We start from the raw sequence: 21,244 nt of genomic DNA, 5'->3' as shown, positions 1-21,244 counted from the left end.
GTCATAGCATCTACCATTAAGGTACTTGTAAAATAGGCAGAGGGATGCAACATTTTGTCGATGGGACAGCGGTTGAAGCCTAGCTGACAGTTCAGGATCTATTAGGTTGACGACTCTCTTTTAGTGTGAGAGACTAGTAGTAGATGCGCCAGCCCAAACGTGACATATATTTTTATGTTTATTATTTTTACCTACAATCACTAGTGTTTTATGCTCATGCAATCTTCAGTATAGGAAATGACAATTAATGCTGGCTGGTAAATACAAGAGAACGTTATAGCTTTGAAGAATAGATATGACTTTGTTTTAACACTATATCATTATCATTCGAGTATTTCATAAGATTTAGTTCCTGTGGTAAATAACAAGTCGTTGTTGTTTCATTTTTCTCCCTTGTGGTTGTCACATACGTTACACAACATACGTTACATAACATACGTTACATAACATACGTTACATGATTCCATGTTCTTTAATTCTTTGGAAATGTCCTTATAAACGCAACTTAAAAGATTTTTTTTTTAATTCAAGTAATATAGGGAGTGAGTGTGTTGCCAGGTTAACCTTTTATAGACTCGGTCACGTGACTAAGAGCTGGTTTCTAATCGGACAAGCCAGAAAGGAAGCTATAGAGATGAGACAACGCAATGGAGTTTCATTCTATATTAATAAACAACTTTATTTTTCATTTTCGTTAGCGTCGTTAGTTGAAGAGAGAGAAGTGTTCAATGTGTTTAAAGATAGATGTAATATCATGCCGGCTGTTTTTTTTTGTTTTTTTTGATTCAAGTAATATAGAAGTTTATTTACTTTATTTCCAAAAATAGAAGATACGGTCCAAATGTAATATAACATGAAAATTCCATAAAGAAAGTTTTAGGGAATGCTTGTAGGCATTAAATAATTGTTAAACACGAAGCACTGAATAAAGAAACAAAAAGTATTTTTTAAACCAAACAAAGGAAGGGTCTATTCAAACCTGTAACAGGCTAGAATGTTCGAAGGAATAGAATCTTCGGCTGTGTGGAGTCAAGCATGGAGTTCCCTCATGGATTTTGATCGGCTCCTCCGTGGACTTCTGTCAGTTCTCTCGTGGGTTGAATCGGCAGTTATTTCTGGTGAAATCGTCAATTGCAGAAGACGAGGGAAGAGAAAGAGAGAGTGTGTGTCCGTCTTTGCTGGTGGTTAGTTTCTCTCTTCTTAGTCGAACCCCCGGTCTGAAGACTGGGTGAGTTCTGTTGAGCTCTAAGAGAAAAGTTAGCAGAAACAGGTCCGTTCCACATGTTGTCAGTCCCAGACCCAGGAAAAATTGAGGGAGTGAGTGTGTTGCCAGTTTAACTTTTTATAGACTCGGTCACGTGACTAAGAGCTGGCTTCTAATTGGACAAGCCAGGAAGGAAGCTATAGAGATGAAACAACCAAATGGAGTTTCATTCCATATTAATAAACAACTTTATTTGTTATCTTCGTTAATGTCATTAGTTGAAGAGAGAGAAAATTGTTCAATGTGTTTAAAGACAGAATTAATATCATGCTGGCTGGTTGAAGAAGAGAACACTTCAGTTCCATTTACACGTGTTTATAGGTAGTAGCCGCCGGTCCGAAGGAAGGCGGTTAAAAGAGAAAGAAAGGACAAAGTCATCAGGTGTTGTCGTGGGTGAGTGTGAGTTGTACTGACGAGAGTAGAATGATAAATAAAGTTCGTGTGGGTACAGAACGTGGAAATAAAGGTGAGTTTGAAGAGAGCCATAGCTAGCTTGTTGTACTTGTTGTTCTGCCTGGGGCCGAAGCGAGAAAAAGAGAAAGCGGCTTCCAGATTTCGCCTTTTATGTACTCGGACACGTGTGATTGGACAAGCGAGGAGGAAATGGATTTCAAATCTCGAATCGTGAGAATTAGTTTCTGCCTCTAGTGTCGGCTGCTACAAAGTGTATTCAAAATTTCCAAGCTGTGAGAATTCACTCCTGCTTGTGTTCCTGGTAATTTTGTCTGCTACAAAGTTTGGGGGATTTAATTACAGTGTCAGAACTAGTGTAACTGTAAATTTATTTGTAGAATTGCGAAAGTGGGAGGACTTAGTGAATAGAGAATGAAAGAGCTTGCTAGCGTATTTATGTGCATACGTATTAGAGAGAATGAGAGAGAGACTGAGACAGAGAAAGAGAGAGAGAGAAAGACAGAAAGAGAGAAAAAGAGAGAGAGTGAGAGAGAGAAAGAGAGAGTGAAAGAGAGAGAGAAAGAGAGAGAGAAAGAGAGAAAGAGAGAAAGAAAGAGAGAGAGAGAGAGAGAGAGAGAGAGAGAGAGAGAGAGAAAGAGGGAGAGAGAGAGAGACGTCTTGACTAAAATAAATGTAGTAATTTGTATACACAAAATTTCACGCTTATTTTCATTATCTATCTGAATAATTTATTGTTTAAATTGATGCATTTACGTAGGGTGTAATTATATATTAAGTAAAAATATTGTTTTCTTCTCTGTAAAAAATAATTGCTATTGCTAGTGTGATGTTCTTTAAATGAATGAAGCGAATATCGTTTTTTATTTAATGAAAATCATGAGGATTTTACTTTTTAAAACAATACTTTTTTTACTTATTCACTACTTGAAATCATTAAAACAAAACTAATCAATAAGGATACAAAACTAATCAATAAGGATACAAAATCAATCGATAAGAAAAAGATGACAAAACTAATCAATAAGAAGACAAAACTAATCGATAAGAAAAAGATGACAAAACTAATCAATAAGAAGACAAAATCAATCGATAAGAAAAAGATGACAAAACTAATCGATAAGAAAATAAAACTAATTTATAATGAAAAAGACGAGACTAATAATAATTGCGCAAGCCTTTTTCTAGTCTCACACAAAAACACGTGTTCACATTTCAAGCTATATTACTTGTCATATACATACGCGCACACAAACATACACGCCCACGTCCACACACGTACATATATTCACGTTCGCGTACATACACTCACAATCACATGTATACACACACATGCTAACGGACACACATGTACTCACACATGTGCACACGTACACACACTAGGACGTCACTTCCCCTTTCAAAGGAAATCCACACATGCGCAAAAGACACACCGGAAACACCTATAAAAGGAAGAGATAAGCTGTTTCCAGCCCTTTTCAGACCAGCCTCCTAGCTGGACGGTCTACGGACCGACAGCGTGCCTTTTCGGCATGTGCGCACATGTGCGTACCTCATGCCACTTGCTACTGTATGTGGGACAAAAAGCTAACAAACAGTACGTACACTTTATACGCTTTCTATCTCCATGAACTGGATTGACTTTCTCACTCTATCTCCCCTTCGGCCTTGGTCCATCAAAACAGACATGTGCGGGACGTTCTACTGAGCTTAACCCTCTCTTTCTACAGGCCGGCTTGCCACTTCTCATTTCTCTATTGCATTCCCCTTTCCTTCCACGCACATAGTCGTCAATGGCCGAATGAACATGTGTACACCCAAGACTTTCATTTCTCAACAGACAATAAACGACATGTTTATTTTATTCCAGCATTTGAGTTCTTTGTTTCCTTCATTCAATTCGTTTCATTATTTTTTCTTGTAGCGAGTTTAGGGTATTTATATCCTAGTCATCTACATAATAAAACGAGAATAAAACTAAATTACATTTTGTGACGATCAAGGGATCTCATTTATCTGGCGATAATGTACGTACGAATACAAAATGCCTTAATGTATTAATGTATAGATTGGAATTGTGTGTATTTTTTCATTTTGTTTTTAAATGTTTACAATTAGATAATTTTTTTTTATCATTGGTATTAATTTGGATGCAATTATGCAGGTAATGCCGCATAGTATTGCTAACATCATATTTTTTATGAAAATTGCTTCAAACAAGGCATCAAGCCGTTTGATGTAATAAAATACTAATTCAAGGTCAAAAACTTGTCAACGATATGTGTTAGATGGAATAGATACTGTTCCAGAAAACGGTAATTCTTTAACGTTGTAGTTAAAAGACCTGACGTTGTTTATGAAACAAAGGAAAGAAATTCGACTCGCCTTCTTTTTAGTTGAAATAAAAGACATTTATTTATGGTACTTTCCAAGCTATGCCTGCATCTTGGTTTTACATGTCTATTTGTTCACCAATGCGGTTAACAAAACTCTGCCGCGTCGAACACATGCTATTTCTCCTCCCGCATCAATACGTCTGCTCCAGTCCAGTCGCCATAATGTAAGGTTTTCAGATCTCTCTCGCCGGCACGCGCTTCGCCTCGCCGCCACCACCCACATGGTCCCACATCTCTATCCGCTTTTCTTTTCCTTCTCTTTCTTTGCTGTAACGTCAACTCACACTATGGCTTGATCATTTGCATATGTCAGCTGTCACTGTGGTTACATACGTCTCCTTGGCTTTGTTACAATTCTTTCCTCTTTGTCAGAAAAATCGCTCATGAAATGTGAGGACTAAAGGACAAAATAATAGAAGCGAAGGTTACGAAGCTGTTGAAAGATCCACCTTTTACTCTCTTTTAATTATTACGTAGGGTCAAGTTAGTAAGAAATCCTTGAGACTTGAACCAGAAATAAATATCCGATCATATTTTCTCCATTCTTCTTCCTGACATCTTCAGAAATTTTCATGCTTTTCTCATTTTTTTTTCAACTAAAAAAAAAACAAAAAAAAATTAAAAATACAAAAAAAAAGAAAAATAATGCGTTCTTCTCATTGATCAGTTTTGAAAATATAATAATGTTGTTGTTTTCGTTTTTTTATTTGATTTGATTTGTTTAGTTATCCGTTATATTTTCAAAAAAATGGATAGCACGTCTAACTTAATTAAAACACATATTAATAATAAATCCATGTACCTTAAGGATCGTTTACAGCAACAACAAAATATTGGATTTAACATGCGCCCCATCATGGCATTTGACCTATTTGCAATCTAAACACTGGATTCTGGCTTTTGGTCTAGTTAATACTTTTCTTTGAATTTCATCATTTTTTTTTATTTTTATTAAACTACTTATAATGGAGACTTAGTATCATTTTTTAAATATAGTTTAAAAAATATGCTAATTAATAACATATGCAATTGTTCTTGTTTTTATTGTTTTTTTTTATTCTTTGTCTTTTGCAGCTTATGGTGCAAACATATTCATTTTCTGGTGGTTGTTTAGTCTTTTACAAGGTAAAGTAAATCTTCTTCTTCTTCTTCTTCTTCTTCTTCTTCCTTTAGTTCCAGTAAAGAAATTCAACAAGTGTAGATTTCGTAAATATAATTATGGTAACAAATCAAAAAAACATTTTCGAACAGGGATTTATGAGTGCAATTCTGAATTTTTGATATGAGATTTTGATTAATCAGACAATTATTCTTATCTTGGGTGTTATTAGCACAATGTTTCGGTCGTTGCAATCTGCGACCTTCTTCGAGTGTTGAATCGTGGCTACCGTAATATGACGGCCTAGCAACGACTATAATTTAGTCTGGTGACGTCATGAACATTGGTCTGTTGAAATTTGGTCACGTGTCTCCTAACTAAACCGGAAGTTGGTTTAAAGTTTTGGAGGTTAAATAAATTTAAATATGCTGTCGAGATGTATAGTTCCAAAATGCCGAGGTAACTACGAAAATGGACCAAAAGTTACCGTGTTTTCATCCCCCCCCCAAAAAAAAGGAAATAATTTACCAGAGGATTAATGCAATAAAAAGAAAGGATTTTACTCCATCTAAATAAAGCAGAGTAAGTGTTAAAATGTTTGAGATATTTAAAAAAAAAAACAACAAAAAAAGCGCCTTTTTTATTTTTATATTTTTAGAACGTATTTTAAAATAAAAATGAAAGTATGTATATAAAAAATGAATTTTACATGTAATTTAAGTTATGTGCTGAAATAATAAATTATTATTTAGAAACTTATTTAAAATGGGGAGTATGGTTAAAATATTATGTACTTTCACCTAACAATTTAATAAAAGCAATATCGTAAAAACGGAATTCCTTGTTTAAATAATTCTAAATAAGAAAAATTATTTATCTTTTTAGTTCAACTATTTTACTGTACAATATTTATATCAGCGTGAAATAGATTAAACTTTTTTTTAAAAGTTTATAACCGTTTTTGTTATCCCAAAAGCTTATTAATAATTATTTGTGGTAAATGTCGTGGCCCTGAACTTTGGAGAATATACTTCCAAAATAAACTATTAAAATTGTTTAAAAAAATAATAGAAATATTATTTTTTATTTAAAAAAAAAGTGTTTACAAAATGCAGGCAATAAAAAAATAATATTTCTATTATTTTTTAAACAATTTTAATAGTTTATTTTGGAAGTATATTCCATAAAGAAAATAAACAACCCACTTTAAACGGAGAAATTACGAGTTTTGTATATGTTATTCGCAGTTTTGTGTTAGGGTTGTCAAAAATTCCCCCAAAATTCTGATACTGCTAGTGGCGCTGTAAACGAAAATAACGTTTAAAATTACGGCAAACGAGTAGTTTTCATGATATGAAGAAATGTTAGTTTTAAAAAATGGGGGATCACTTTTCTATAAAAATTTAACGTAAAATGAGCACCCACTTTATAGCCAGCGTTTTTTTAGGGCGCTTTCTTTTTAACAAATAAAAGCGAAGAAAAATGAGTATGGCCACCTTTATGTTGGGGGTTGGGAGTCAACGTACAATGAACACAGTTTAACGTTAAATGAGCACCCCCTTTCAAAAAGTGTAAACAGAATTTTTGTCGAGGAGAGGGGGCAACTGTAGGTGCTAATTTTACGTTGTTGTGTTCATTCCTACATCAAAGAGGCACTTCACCTTGTTTGAGGCGAAAATGTAATTTAAAAAAAAATTGCTCGTTGCCCATGTAAAAAAAAAAAAAATGCCCCCCCCCCTTTTTTTTTTAACTACCATCTCTTTATATTTTGGAAACTACTAGTTTGCCGTAAGTTTATTTTCGTTTTCAGCACTCCCGAAAACCTATATAAGTTGTAATTAAAAAGGATTTTTCGAGAGTGGACTAATTCTACACATTTACCTTATTTCTTTATTTTATCGTTTTTGTCATTTAATTTTCTTCTTTTTTTTTGTATTAAGTCAAACATGGTACGATTTTCTTTTAAATTATTTCTTTAGGTATGTGAACTTCATTTTCGACCTGAAGACATACAGCGAGAGGTATCAGCATTTGATGAAAGGACTAGAAAGACATCAAAAAAATTTAATGTAATTTTCATTATATATATATATATATATATATATATATATATATATATATACTAACAATAACATTCACACACAGAATTCCACCATGCAGTCAAGAAAAAAAAAACAAAAAAAAAACAAAAAAAAACAGACTCTTCATTAATAGCCTTCAAAACGTATCCATTTATATACGCAATTATTTTCAATTACCACACAATGCTTCAAGTGCAGGTAAAGAAAAAAAAGATTTTCTTTCAATATATATATATATATATATATATATATATATATATATATATGATTACTTCATTAAATCACATTAATTAATATAAAATATATAATTTATGCGTAAATGTTTCAGTATTTACTTCAACAGTGCTCAATACATAGGTAGAGCTATGTAGTAAGTTATGAAAATATATATGGCAATTAAACTACACAAAATATTCCGCGTTTCATTCTCGTGAGAATTCGTCAGGCTTATGCTTGGTCTTATGCAATGCATAAGCCTGATGAATTCTCATGCGAATGAAATGCAGAATATTCTGTGTAGCTTAATTGCCATATATATTTTCATAACTTTATATATATATATATATATATATATATATATATATATATATTAAGTAATGTGATTTACAATTTAAAATTTAAAAAAAATTTTTTAAATTTAAAAATCAAATTTCAATCAAATTAAAAATCAGTTTCATAAGAAGGAACAACAACAAAATCAATTATCTGTACGATCGTTTCGGAAATGAAACTGATTTTTAATTTGATTGAAATTTGATTTTTAAATTTAAAATTTTTTTTTTAATTTTTAAATTTTAAATTGTAAATCACATTACTTAATATTGAATTAGCTCTAGGACATTTAACTATCGAGCTTATTATATATCTAAATTACAACGAGCACTTTCTATTTCCTGTATTTTAATTAAACTAGTAATTTCACTGTTACATTAAAATACACTTAGCTCTTTAGACTATTGTTCTAATCTCCTTTAAATTATATACATATATATATATATATATATATATATATATATATATATATATACACACACACACACACGAGTGCCATAGGTTCAAGTTTATAAATTATTCGATCAAGAGATCCTATTTATCAAAAAGGAGGATAGAAGGTGATACGAGGGGCGTGCAATAAGTAATGCCCCGGAACCACTTCCAGTTGTCTGATCTAGCTGAAATTTTGCATGTACAATGATTTATATCTCTACGGGTTATGTGGCAAATTACAGCTCTGAACTAATTGTGGTTTCTCTTTTACAGGTGTTTGAACTGAGTCAGGTGTGAAATGGAGCCTGTTGAATGTCGAGCAGTGATCCTGTTTTTTTATTTGAAAGGACGCACAACACAGGAGACTTTTGATGAAATGAAAGAAACTTATGGTGATAATGATCCATCATATGACCTTGTAAAAGGCTGGCATCGTGAATTTAAACATGGCCGGAAGTCTGTGGACTCAGCTCCCAGACCTGGTCGCCCCCCCCTCTTCTGCCATTGATGAGGCATCTGTCCTTCAAGTTAATGCTGTCATTTTCGAAGATCGGCGCATTACTATTCGACAAATAGCCTAAGATGTCAAGATTAGTACAGGGTCTGTGGAAACTATCATTCATGACCATTTGCATATGCATAAGGTGTCTGCCAGATGGATTGCCAGGTTGCTCACACCATTCCAGAAGCGAGAACGCGCCGAGTGCTCGAGGATGAATTTGGAGATGTGCCAAGAAGATGAGTCAAAGTTTTTCAAAAGACTGATTGCACAGGATGAAACCTGGGTCCATCACTATGGTCTAGAGACCAAAGCCCAGTCAATGCAGTGGAAGCACTTGGACTCACCACCTCCAAAGAAGGCAAGGGTGTAGCCCTCCGCTGACAAGATCATGCTCACAGTCTTCTAGACCAGGACGGAATAGTAATGACAGAATTCCTGGCAAAGGGTACCACAATTACAGGAGCCTATTATGCTTCACTTTTGAAGAAATTAAGGGAAGCTATCAAAATCAAGAGGCGAGGGCAAGATCAGCAAAACGGTCTCCAGAGCTGCATCAAACGAATGGAGAAATGCATAACTATGGGTGGTTCCTATATAGAGAAAGACTAATAACTGTGTCAAATTTTGTTGCTCTACTTCTATGGGAAGTGGGTCAGGGGCATTACTTATTGCACGCCCCTCGTAACATGTTACGAACATTAAATTTGTATATAGAAACGTTAATTTAATGTTCATAGTATGTTATCACCTTCTATCTTCCTGACTAGGATCCAAATGTAGTATCTGTTCTGTCAAAAGATGGTATAATGACATAGTGGGGTTTGCGTTTGTGCCGTGCGTCCATACGATGGAAATATGTCACAGACTCCTATAACCATATAATAACCAGATATATTCTGACACTACATTATTCAGGTTACTTAGATAAATAATTTTACAGTTTTAACAAAAAGAGCTACAATATCGTGGATTCACACTGAACATCCACAGAATGTTCAGTAGTAATATATTTCATATGAAATATATTGCACTGTTGAATTTCCACAGATCCTGCTGTTATATTATATAAATTGTGAACTTTTTATACAAAGATTTTTTTTCTTTCTCTGTTTCAGTATGTGCTCAAAAAGCAGCAAAATACTTTCCAGGCTGGACATTCTTATTCGGTAAGTCAACTTACTTATACTTTGGTTCAATTTTAAAATAGTAGCACAATCCACCTTCTTGATTTTAATGATAGGATTTAATCTGTAGCAGCCGAAACTTGCTACAATCACAGGCAGGAGCTAATTCTTGTGGCTTGAGATTTAACATCCATTTTCTTCCTTGCTTGTCCAATCACAAGCCAGCTCTCAGTCACGTGACCGAGTACATAAAAGGCGAAATCTGAAACTCTTATTCCTCTTTCTCCCTGGCTTCAGCTGGCAGCAGATATTAGCCTGGGGCTTTGGCCCCAGGACGAACATGAGTACAACAAGCTAACACTGGCTCTCTTCAAACTCACATTTGTTTCCACATGCGGTACCCAAATGAATTTTCTTTACCATGCTACAGAACTGCTCTCGTCGATACACCGAGACACACACACCCACTACAACACGTAAATACACAGAAGACTTTGCTCTTTCTTTCTCCTTTAACTGACATCCTTCGTCCCGACGAATACTGGCTGCAGACATGTGTGGACTGAGCTGTTCTCTCCTCAACAAGCCGGTAATATGTTAAATCTATCTTTATACAAGAACACTTCCACCTACTAACCCGTTTCTCTCGTGTACACGCTACTACCGAGGATGACAAATAAAGATGTTTATTAATATAGAATGAAACTCCATTTCGTTGTCTCTTATTCTATAAAACTATCCAGAAAAATATAACCCTAACCCGTCAAATTGGAAAATAACCTGCTTAATTTTTTATTTTAATAGTCTGATACATGTACCAGAGTGTGTGTATGCAATACCGTTTAATGTGCAAAATGACGTCATGGTAAGGAAAAATAAAAAGACCATAAAAAGGAAAGAGAGAACATTAGAGACGTGGGTGACATCACGACCATAATGAGAAGTATGAATAAAGTTCTTTTCTTAAACTCTGAAATAGGAATTGAAGGTCTTTCCTATTTCTTATTCTTTGTCACCTTTGTAACTGAGTCTATAACGCGTGGATCCCATGTGTCAACATTTGTGTACTGCAGTGCAATATTACCAAGTACTTTATCTTTTATGTTTAAGCACATCTTTTTTGAATTCCAGAATCTTTGTTGAACACGGAAAGCTATATGAAATTTTGTACTGAACTTTCTTTTTTTTTAATCCATGGGGTAGATTGTTCTTGTTCTCTCAGATATGACTGGGTAAGACTGTCAAATAAATTTCTTTTAGAAATTTTATTATTGTACTTATTGTCTGTAGAAATGATTTAACCTTTAACCTTCAGAAAACATGTCCTGGTGTTATGAGATCAGGCTGCTTGAAGATATTGGCTTCCTGATTTAAATGCACCAAACATTGATGCTATTGTTTTTACATTTTCCTTTCCAAAACTCAATCATGTTCTGCAACGTCAAAAAAAAAATAACAATTTTTCTTGACAAAACAACCAAGGTCTTTCCTCTTTCCTATTCTTTGTCTCCTTTGTGACTGAGTCTACAATGTATGGGTCCCAGGTGTCTACATGTTAATGCGTGTGTTAACATGTGTAACGTTACAGTATTGTAACTCAATAAGTTACAAGCATTTTAGGTTGGTTGGTTGTTTTTGTTTTACAGCATATCAACCCTTTTCAGGTTATTTAATGCCGAATCCAAAGATTTTGAAGAAAAAATTTTTTAATAGAATATATTTGTTGTTTTCAAGTCTGTTTCTATTTAACCCATAGTTGGGACCCTAACAGGTACTACCACTCCGGTTCAGAGTGGACCTGGGAGCAATGGCAATTAAATGGTGGCTCCACACTCCCCAAAGCCCGCAAGCTGGGGCCTCACCATCGGATATAGTTTAAGGTCATATCCAAGACCAAAAAAACATTTTAGAGAATGGTGAAAGTAAGACATCGGAAAATGAGAGCTCATCATTCAAATTCTTCAGCTCAACATTCACAGACAACATGAACTGGAACAAATACATTGAAGACATTGCCAAGGCTGCTGCGAAGAAGGTGGGCTTCTACTATTCTAGAAAACTACCTACACCTGACAGTATCCTGTGTCTCTACAAAATTACCATTCGCATATGCATGGAGTATTGCTGCCACATCTGGGTTGGTGCATCTGCTACTAGTCTCTCACTCCTAGACAAAGAACTTCCAGTCTAACCCTAACCTGCGCTATCAACTAAACTCCAACTCTCTGTTGCATCCCTGCGCCTGTTTTACGAGTACTTTATGTAAATGTACTTTGATGAACTTGTAGCACTTGTGCCCCCCCCCATCCTCGACCTAAATTCCCTCGACTAACCTGACAAACAGCAAAATCCCACCCTTTTACTGTTAAGGTTCCATAGATGCTAGAAAGCCTTCCACTCTACTAGTTTCTTCGCATGAACTGCTACACTTTTGAAATTCCTCTTCATGCTTCTCTGACTGTACTAACCTGCAGAAGTTTAAATGTAATGTTAATAGGTATCTTGCTGTTCAACTCCCTACATAGTGCCTCTGAAAGGATTAGCCTCATATAGTGGCCCCTTAACAGTAAAGAATATCGCCTTCAAAGTGCATCATTTTACATTAAACTTACATAGTAAACTGAACACCTACCTAAAAATTGAACAGTTTGATTAAAAAGAATGTGGCCATTCAACTATTTTCTTCCAAAAACAATTAAATGATAAAATGTTTAGAGAAATTGCTGTCGTTTGCTTAAAATATGTTGGAAATGGATTTTTCTTTAACTGAATTGCTCAACAATCGAAAATTAAACAAAATACGGGTAAAAACACTGCAAATAAATGTCACCAAGCGTTATGTTCTACTTGGGGTTTAGATAATTTTCTATTTTTGAGCGATTATCAAAGATTCACATCACAACGTTGATTTTTTTTGTAACTCAGACTTGACACTAATTTTGTTTTGAAGCAAATGAACGCTTTAAAATAAGTAAAAAGCACAAAACCCTTTTACCTGCTTGGTAAAAGGGTTTTGTGCTTATTTTGCCTTTGGTAACATTTATTTGTTGTGTACTTATTTTTGTCACTCTTTTTTTGTTATTTTGTTGGATTTTGTTAAAAATGTGTGGAAAAGATAATGACATTCTCTGTGTTAGTATGACTTGTAAGACAAACGATTAACAGTGGAAAAAATTTCAGTGTAGAGACGTTGATGAATGCTTAGACAGACTTGTTGAAAGAGAAAAAAGTTCAAAGACACGTCTTGAAGTTAGTAGTATCTGTATAAAAGCCAAGTACGTCCAAGGATGGAGTACTGCTGCCACATCTGGGCAGGAGCTGCTAAAAACAGCCTATCCTGCCTTGACAGAGTACAAAATAGACTTCGTGGCCTAATGGGGGATGCCATTTTCTCTTCCCTGCAACCTCTCTCCCACAGAAAAGACATTGCGAGCCTGTCTTTGTTTTATCATTATTTCCATGGCAAGTGCTCGTCTGAGCTCCAGTCTCTGGTCCTCCCTTGCCAGTCTTTCACGATGAACACCCGTCTAGCTGAAACCACTGTCAATAATTTTTCCCACTCTTTATCTGTGTCTAAATCAAAACGTAGATTCCATGAGCAAAGCTTCTTTCTTAGAAGTGCACGCCTGTGGAAATCTCTATCGCTTGCCTGTTTCCCACCTGACTACAACTTGGATGTCTTCAAATCCAACATAAACAAATTCCTGATGACTCGCCCCCTTAAGTAAGACACATTATCAAATCTCCAATACTAACGATTACTACGACACTATCCCATTGATTACTGTACACGCAATAACCCTTATCCCCGAGTGGCTTCCAAGCCTTGATAAGTGGTGACCTCCATGTAAAAAAAAAAAAAAAGTAGGAGCATGCGTCCATGTATGAACGGGGACAAAAGATTAGAGAGCCCTGTAGGATGAGAAAGAAAGTTCATGTGTGTACCGAATTGAAGTCCGTGTGTGGAGGTAGTCATGTTGGCTTGTTTGTATTCTTGCCGATCCAGGGCCAAAGTCCGAGCGAAATTGTACCCCAACAGAGGAGTGTGTTGTCAGCGAGAGAGAGAGAGAACTGCTGTGGTTTAACCTTTATATATTTCGTCACGTGTTTATCTCACCAGAGAGGTGACGTTTGATTGGGTAAGCCAGAAGAGAAGTGACTGCAAGCACTAATCTATACTGAGTTTACAAACCAAATATGGCAAAAATCTCAAACCGTGAAGTGTCGTTGACACTGCTGCTACAAATGCCCAATAACTGATTAAAATAGGCGTGCCCATGATTAATATGTTGCTCACAAATGATTTTGAAACCTTTAAAGCTCTGATTAGAAAGTACTTTTTGACTTAAATTACATGTTAAAGGCAAAGATGAACACACACCTAAAAATTCAATAATTTGAGTTTAGATCTAAATGTAGATTCCATGAACAAAGCTTCTTTCCCAGAACTGTCCCTCCTCCCTCTGTGAAACACTGTTCTGCTGGCCTGCTTCCTGGTTGAATACAACATGGTAGCCTTCAAATCCAATGTAAACAAGTTCTTGTTGAGCCATCCCAATCGATTATTACACTACCCTCTTACATTCATTAACCCTTATCCTCGAGTGGCCTTCGGACCTTGATAAGTGGTGATTCACAAGAAAAAAAATAATAAATAAAGAGTCCAGCTGTTTAAAATCGACAAGTAATTATTTCAAATCAATTTTTATAATCCAAAAATCGATAAATTAAAAGGAAAAAAAAAAGTTCAAAATTTTTGAAGGAGAGAAGGTAGTTTACGTCCACCCTATTTAATATGACTTATATTTGTAGGAGATAATTTCGGCGTTAAATGATAAAGAATTGCCTCCCTTGAACCATCAAATCTTTCTTCGAATACATGTATTAGATTCAGTGCTCTTTTTGCTTCTCGTAAAGTAGGTTTTCTCTATCATTCTAAATGCTTTCTCATACCTGAGGCTATTCTCTATCTCTACAAATCTACTATCAGACCTTGTATGGAGTATTGTTATCATATTTGGGCTGGTGAATCTGTGTCCAATTTGAGAATTCTTGGTAAGGTGCAGAAACGTATCTGCAATTTAATTGGCCTTACTCTATTTTCTTCTCTGCAACCTCTCTTTGACGTTGTGGGAGCCTTTCCTAGTCTCACACAAAAACACGCGTTCACATCTCAAGCTATATTACTTGTCATATACATACGCACACACAAACATACGCGCGCACGTCCACACACGTACATATATTCACGTACGCGTACATACACTCACATTCACGTGTATACACACACACACACGCTAATGTACGCACAGATGGACGACGTCACTTCCCTTTCAAAGGAAATCCACGCATGCACAAAAGACCACTGGAAACAATTATAAAAGCAAGAGACAAGCTGTTTCCAGCCGTTTTTCCGGACCAGCTCTCGACTATGTATGGGGCACAAGCTAACAGACAGTATGTACACTTTACACGTTTTCTATCTCCATGGCCTGGATTGACTTTTTCTCATTCTCTCTCTATACTACAATACACTTTCCTCCTCACCAGCTAACAGCGAGAGACGCACATCAAATTGGATTGACTTTCTTTCTTTCTGTCTCTACAACAATAGACTTTCTCCTCACCAGTAAACAGCGAGAGACGAACGCGGACATGAACACGTGTTATACCCTTTTTTTTCACTTGTTTCTTCACAAAATAAATTCCTGTTCGTTTAATTCAAATAAACGCATTGTTCGTTCCTTCCTCAAAGCAATTCATTTTTCCTTTCCCAATTCAAATCAATTCTCCTATTTTGTACGACTGGGGGATGTGTACAATATATCCACTAGTCCACTACAATTTGGTGACCGCAACGTGATGATGAACACGCATTTCCTTCTATACACTAGACAGCTACAAAATGGTGACACCTGAATGTGAGATGAACACACATTTCATTCTAAACCACAAGTCCCGCAACAAACTGGCGCCTGACTGACGTGAAACGAACAAGCATGGAGACCCTACCTTTTTGAAATTAATTGTTTTAAGTGAGACGCGCGTTTTATTTGATAAAGCAAAAAAGTGAACTTTTCAACAAAGAAAGACAAGTGACCTCAAAGAACTACAATGATGAAACCCCTCGTCAGACTCAGCAGAAAAATAAACACAGAGCTGTTGAATTCATACCGAATTTAAAGAAAAATTCGAGCTCGACAAACATTTTTCACGGTTTCCTGACATTACCCTGCAACAAACGCGAGGAGTAAAATCACATAGGCCTATGCACATTCTCTCCTGCACAGCAGACGCAACAAAAAAGAAACAATTACAGGACATCCCTATAACACATAGGAAGAAGTTGAATCAACAATACGAGTTGAAATGCACCACGCACACTGATAAACTCAAAACTTGGAAGTTTTGTTGAGAGCCGGCAATCACACTCATCGTTCAACAAGAACAAATGCGCAACTAGCACCCGTCCAAACAATGCACACACTATCGCAGACTCACTTGCGAAGATACCGTCAACTGGACACACCACGTCAACACAAAAAATTTTCCTTCCAAACGAACAATTCACTTCACTGTCCAAGCAACTCGTTGCACATGTCAGCACACAACAAAAAACAAACAAAACAAATGTCAGCCTAAGAAAAAAAAAAGAGTAAATGCCTTTCCGTGTAAAAGTAAATACTTTTTTTTACGAACACACTCCGTTTTTGACGTTTTTTTAAACAACCACGCCAACAGCAAAAAAAAAAACAGGACGGAAAGTCAGTTGCCGAAAACATTACTTAAAAAAAAATATATATATACACTGCATATTCCTAGGAAGGAGAATATTGTGGGAGCCTTTCCTAGTCTCACAAAAACATGCGTTTACATCTCAAGCTATATTACTTGTCATATACATACGCACACACAAACATACGCACACACATCCACACACGTACATATATTCACGTGCGCGTACATACACTCACATTCACGTGTATACACACACACACACACTAATGTACGCACAGATGGACGACGTCACTTCCCTTTCAAAGGAAATCCACACATGCGCAAAAGACCACCAGAAACAATTATAAAAGCAAGAGACAAGCTGTTTCCAGCCCTTTTTCCGGACCAGCTCTCAAACTTTTGGGAGGCGTGTGCCTCACGTCCCCTGCGACTATGTAGGGGGTACGAGCTAACGGACAGTATGTACACTTTACACGTTTTCTATCTCCATGGCCTGGATTGACTTTTTCTCATTCTCTTTCTATACTACAATACACTTTCCTCCTCACCAGCTAACAGCGAGAGACGCACACCAAACTGGATTGACTTTCTCCTTCTCACCAGTAAACAGCGAGAGACGAACGCGGACATGAACATGTGTTGTACCCTTTTCTTTCACTTTTTTCTTCACGAAATAAATTCCTGTTCGTTTAATTCAATTTAACATGTACTTCGTCTCTTTCTCAATTCAATCCATTTCTCCTATTTTGTACGACTGGGGGATATGTATAATATATCCACCAGTCCACCACAATGTTGCTAGTCTCAGTCTTTTCTATAAATACTATTATGGTATGTGTTTTTCAGAATTGTCTGATCTTTTCCCTGCTTCCTTTGCTCCAGCTCGCTTGACTCGTTGGTCTAGGGGTTTCTATCAATCCACTGTTTTGATACCTCACTGTAATACAACTTCCTATTCCAGTAGCTTCTTTTCAAGAACAACAGACTTGTGAACCTCTCTTCTTGCTGTTTTTCTCTTACTTTTAACCTTGATCTTTTCAAAACTAAGGTCAATAAACATCTCCTGCCTTTGCGACAACCCTCTTTCGTTCTTGTTATCTCCTTACATCAAGTGGCTTCACGCTTTGTCTGGAGCAATTTCCATTAAAAAAAAATACAAGTCTGACTACAATTCATTATTTATACGAATGAATTTATCCTAGTGTTGTCAGTGTAGATTTATAAGTTGCTAGAAAAAAAGTTTACCCATTGAGCTCTGATTAAATTGTTTGAATAAAGAAAAAAGGTAAGTTTGCAAAACCAGTTAAGCATAAAAATAAAAAGACAAAATCTACAGTTAAGCTCTTGCTGCTTATTATATTCCCTCCCTCTCTTGCTGTGTGTGTGTCTCTCTCTTTCTCTCTCTCTCTCTTTCTTTCCTTTTCAACATAGTATTATTGCCTGCTATGATATTCCCTTTTGATTATAATGGACTTTTCCAGTGTATGACGATGACTAAGTGTTTAATGACATGGACTGTACCAAGTCCGAATCCAGTACATTTCATATAAACATTTTCATCAAACCTACACTTGATCTGGTGTTTAACGTTCTAGAAAGGAAGTAAACAGTAGAATAATGGAATTTTCCACACACTTTATTTTTCTCCTTTTCTTATTACCTTCGACTGTTGATAAACACACACACACACACACACACACACACACACACACACATGCACACACAGACTAAAGCAAGAGTCTATTATTATTTAAAAGGAACTTTGTGTGTGTGTGTGTGTGTGTGTATGTGTGTGTGTGTGTGTGTGTGTGTGTGTGTGTGTGTGAATTCATTTCCTGTGGATTTGGAAACAGCTGACTCGATTTTTTAAAAATTTCACATGAAAATTCTTGAATATGCCTGGGAGTGTTCTTACCTAGGTTTTGTATCAGAATGTGTTCAATAAGTATCGAAAATCGATCATAAAAAAAGCTGATTAAAGAAGGAAGTCCGATTTTGACTTAAACTATCACTTTTTTTTACAACCTGACATCACAAGTGCATTTGAGAAGGTTTATCATCGCACAAACAGAATGCCTCAGCCTATAAAATAAACTTTAGGTTCTTTTATAAGACAGAGGCGTGTTTGAAATGAATGCTTCTTTTTAGAGCACAAGTGAACCATGATAATTGACTTTTGTACATTTAAATTTAATTCAAATGGTTATGTAAAATTAATTTCATAAAATCAACAGTTCATTCTTTGATAAGACAGGGGCGCGTTCAAAATGAATTCTCTACAGTGCAATGTAGACTACAATGTATTCCTGATACACTGTGGAGATTGAGCCCCTAACTAGAGCAGGCAACCAACCGATTTGATTAAAAAATGGACGATTTCACCGATTTTGATGAAAAGAAAAGTATGGGAAGGTGGTTGAAAAAATTTTTAAATCACAAAATTTTTTTCATTTTAATTTAAAAAGAAAAATCACAAACGTCTAAAAGGATGGTAAAAATATATGCATTGCCCGGTCGTACAATGTACTTAAACATGATATTTTAATTTATGTAGATTGTGTATGTATTATTATAGAATCAATCCTTTATTGATTATTATATATTACGAGGAATAGTTTGTTCAGTGGACTAATTTGCAAAAAGAATATAAAAATAATAATGATAATGTCGTTCATCAAATTAATAATAAAAAAAATGGTTAAGTACATCCGGACTTGCACAAGGGATCATTCGATCTGTAATCGAATGCTCTGCCACTGAGCTATATCTCTAGATCACAATAAATCTGTTTTTTTAAGAAGAAATGATTTGCTGAGATTTTATTATTTCTCATTGTCGGCGTAACATAAGAAATTTCTCTGTAAAAATTCTTCTTTTTTTATTTATAAGAAAAGAAAGACTATTTTTAAGATCGAATTTTTTCGATTTCCGATACTTATCAGATGAATTTCTGTACAAAACATATCTAAGAACACTGCCAGACATATAAATTACCTTTGTATGAAATTTGAAAAAGATTGGAACCTATGAGGAAGGAACTCACACACACAGGTACACACACATACGTACACAAACACACACACACGTACACACACACACGTACACACACATACGTACAAAAACACACACACATACGTACACACACACGTACACACACGCCCGTACACACACACACACGTACACACACACGTACACACACATGCGTGCACACACACACACGTACACACACACATGCACACGCAAAGTAACTTTTATATAATAGCAGCGATAGAAATATCTATTGAAAGGTTGCTTTTTGTTATTTCTTCATAATTCAATTTTTTGTGTTAAATTTTATTTCAAACTAATCACGTTAAGCTGATTTGCTTTTTCTACTGAAATGATGAAATAAAAAAGTTGTCATGCTTGCTGTATTTTTCAGAGAATTTCCTTCCCTTTTCATCGCAAAAGAATGTGGAGGAGTCACATAATGGTAAGAAACCTTGCATATATATCGATAAAACCACATGGAAGAGCTTTCATAGTGAAACTGTCTGATGACACACACACACACACACACCACACACACATACACACACACACACATATATATATATATATATATATATATATATATATATATATATATATAACTACTTAATTTACTCACATAAAATTAATATACGAAAGTATAGATTTATGCATAAACTTTTAGTATTTATTTCAAAAGTGCTCAATACGTAGGTAGAGCTAGTTAGTAATTTATAAAATATATATGGCGATTAAGCTACACTGAATATTCCGCGTTTCATCCACTCTAGGACTCTAGGACGTAGCTTAATCGCCATATATATTTTATAAATTACTATATATATATGTATTTAAAGGGGATTAGAACAGCAGTCTAAAGAGCAGAATGTATTTTAATGTAATAATAAAATCACTAATGCAATTAGAATACAAGAAAAACAGTGCTCGTTGTAATGTAGATGTATAATAAGCTCAATAGGCATATATATCCTAGAGCTATTTTAATATTTAGTAAGATGATTGATAATTTATAATTAAAATTAAAAATTAAAAATCGGTTTCATAAGGAGGAACAAAACAAAATCAATAAATTGTACAATCGTTTCAGAAACAATGTTTTTATTGAGATAGACACTAAGTCATGGACAATAATTTTAACATATAGTTTTTGGAAACAAAGTCTTCTCATCAGTAAAAATATTGGGTAGGTTTTTTTGTTAAGTGTTGTGACATTATTTTGAACAAAGATAGTGGCGTAGTTCAGATCAGATCCTGATTGTAATTGGCAGTAACCAAGATGGCGGCCAAGAATCAAATGCTGTCCGTGACGTATTTAGTGGTGAACTGATTGAATCCGGAATTCAACAATTTTTATACTAACTTTGGAAGGTTTTCATTGGTTGTTTAGCACAGCCGGTGGTTATAAAAATGATTGGCGAATCCACTGGTCTCATACCCCCAAATAGTAGTTTTACTATGATGGGGATGTGTCTCCTAGCGGCTTCGGCTGCAGGAAGACAGGGTAAAAGTACTCGTCAAGGATTCATTACTTGATACTCAGCCTGACAGGTGAGGGGCCGGGAACCGGCCCAGCACCTGTCGGACTGAGGTACACTGCCTGGGTAATACCTAG

At 35.4% G+C, this 21,244-nt stretch overlaps 1 protein-coding gene across 1 annotated transcript in view; it reads left to right on the top strand.

Moving 5' to 3' along the window:
- The first annotated feature begins 1,687 nt into the window (after positions 1-1,687).
- LOC145254508 (uncharacterized) overlaps positions 1,688-21,244 on the top strand; it is a 68,631-nt gene continuing 49,074 nt past the window's right edge. Inside the window, exons 1-4 of the mRNA XM_080113034.1 lie at positions 1,688-1,730; positions 5,146-5,196; positions 9,856-9,906; positions 20,024-20,074. Of these exons, the coding sequence (XP_079969160.1) occupies positions 1,688-1,730; positions 5,146-5,196; positions 9,856-9,906; positions 20,024-20,074 (196 nt within the window). The remainder of the gene's footprint in view (positions 1,731-5,145; positions 5,197-9,855; positions 9,907-20,023; positions 20,075-21,244) is intronic.

Source organism: Euprymna scolopes, chromosome 30, assembly GCF_053919585.1.
Source record: "Euprymna scolopes isolate OS-2025 chromosome 30, ASM5391958v1, whole genome shotgun sequence".
NCBI classification, from domain to species: domain Eukaryota; kingdom Metazoa; phylum Mollusca; class Cephalopoda; order Sepiida; family Sepiolidae; genus Euprymna; species Euprymna scolopes.
This window is presented reverse-complemented; position numbering and strand designations above follow the sequence as displayed.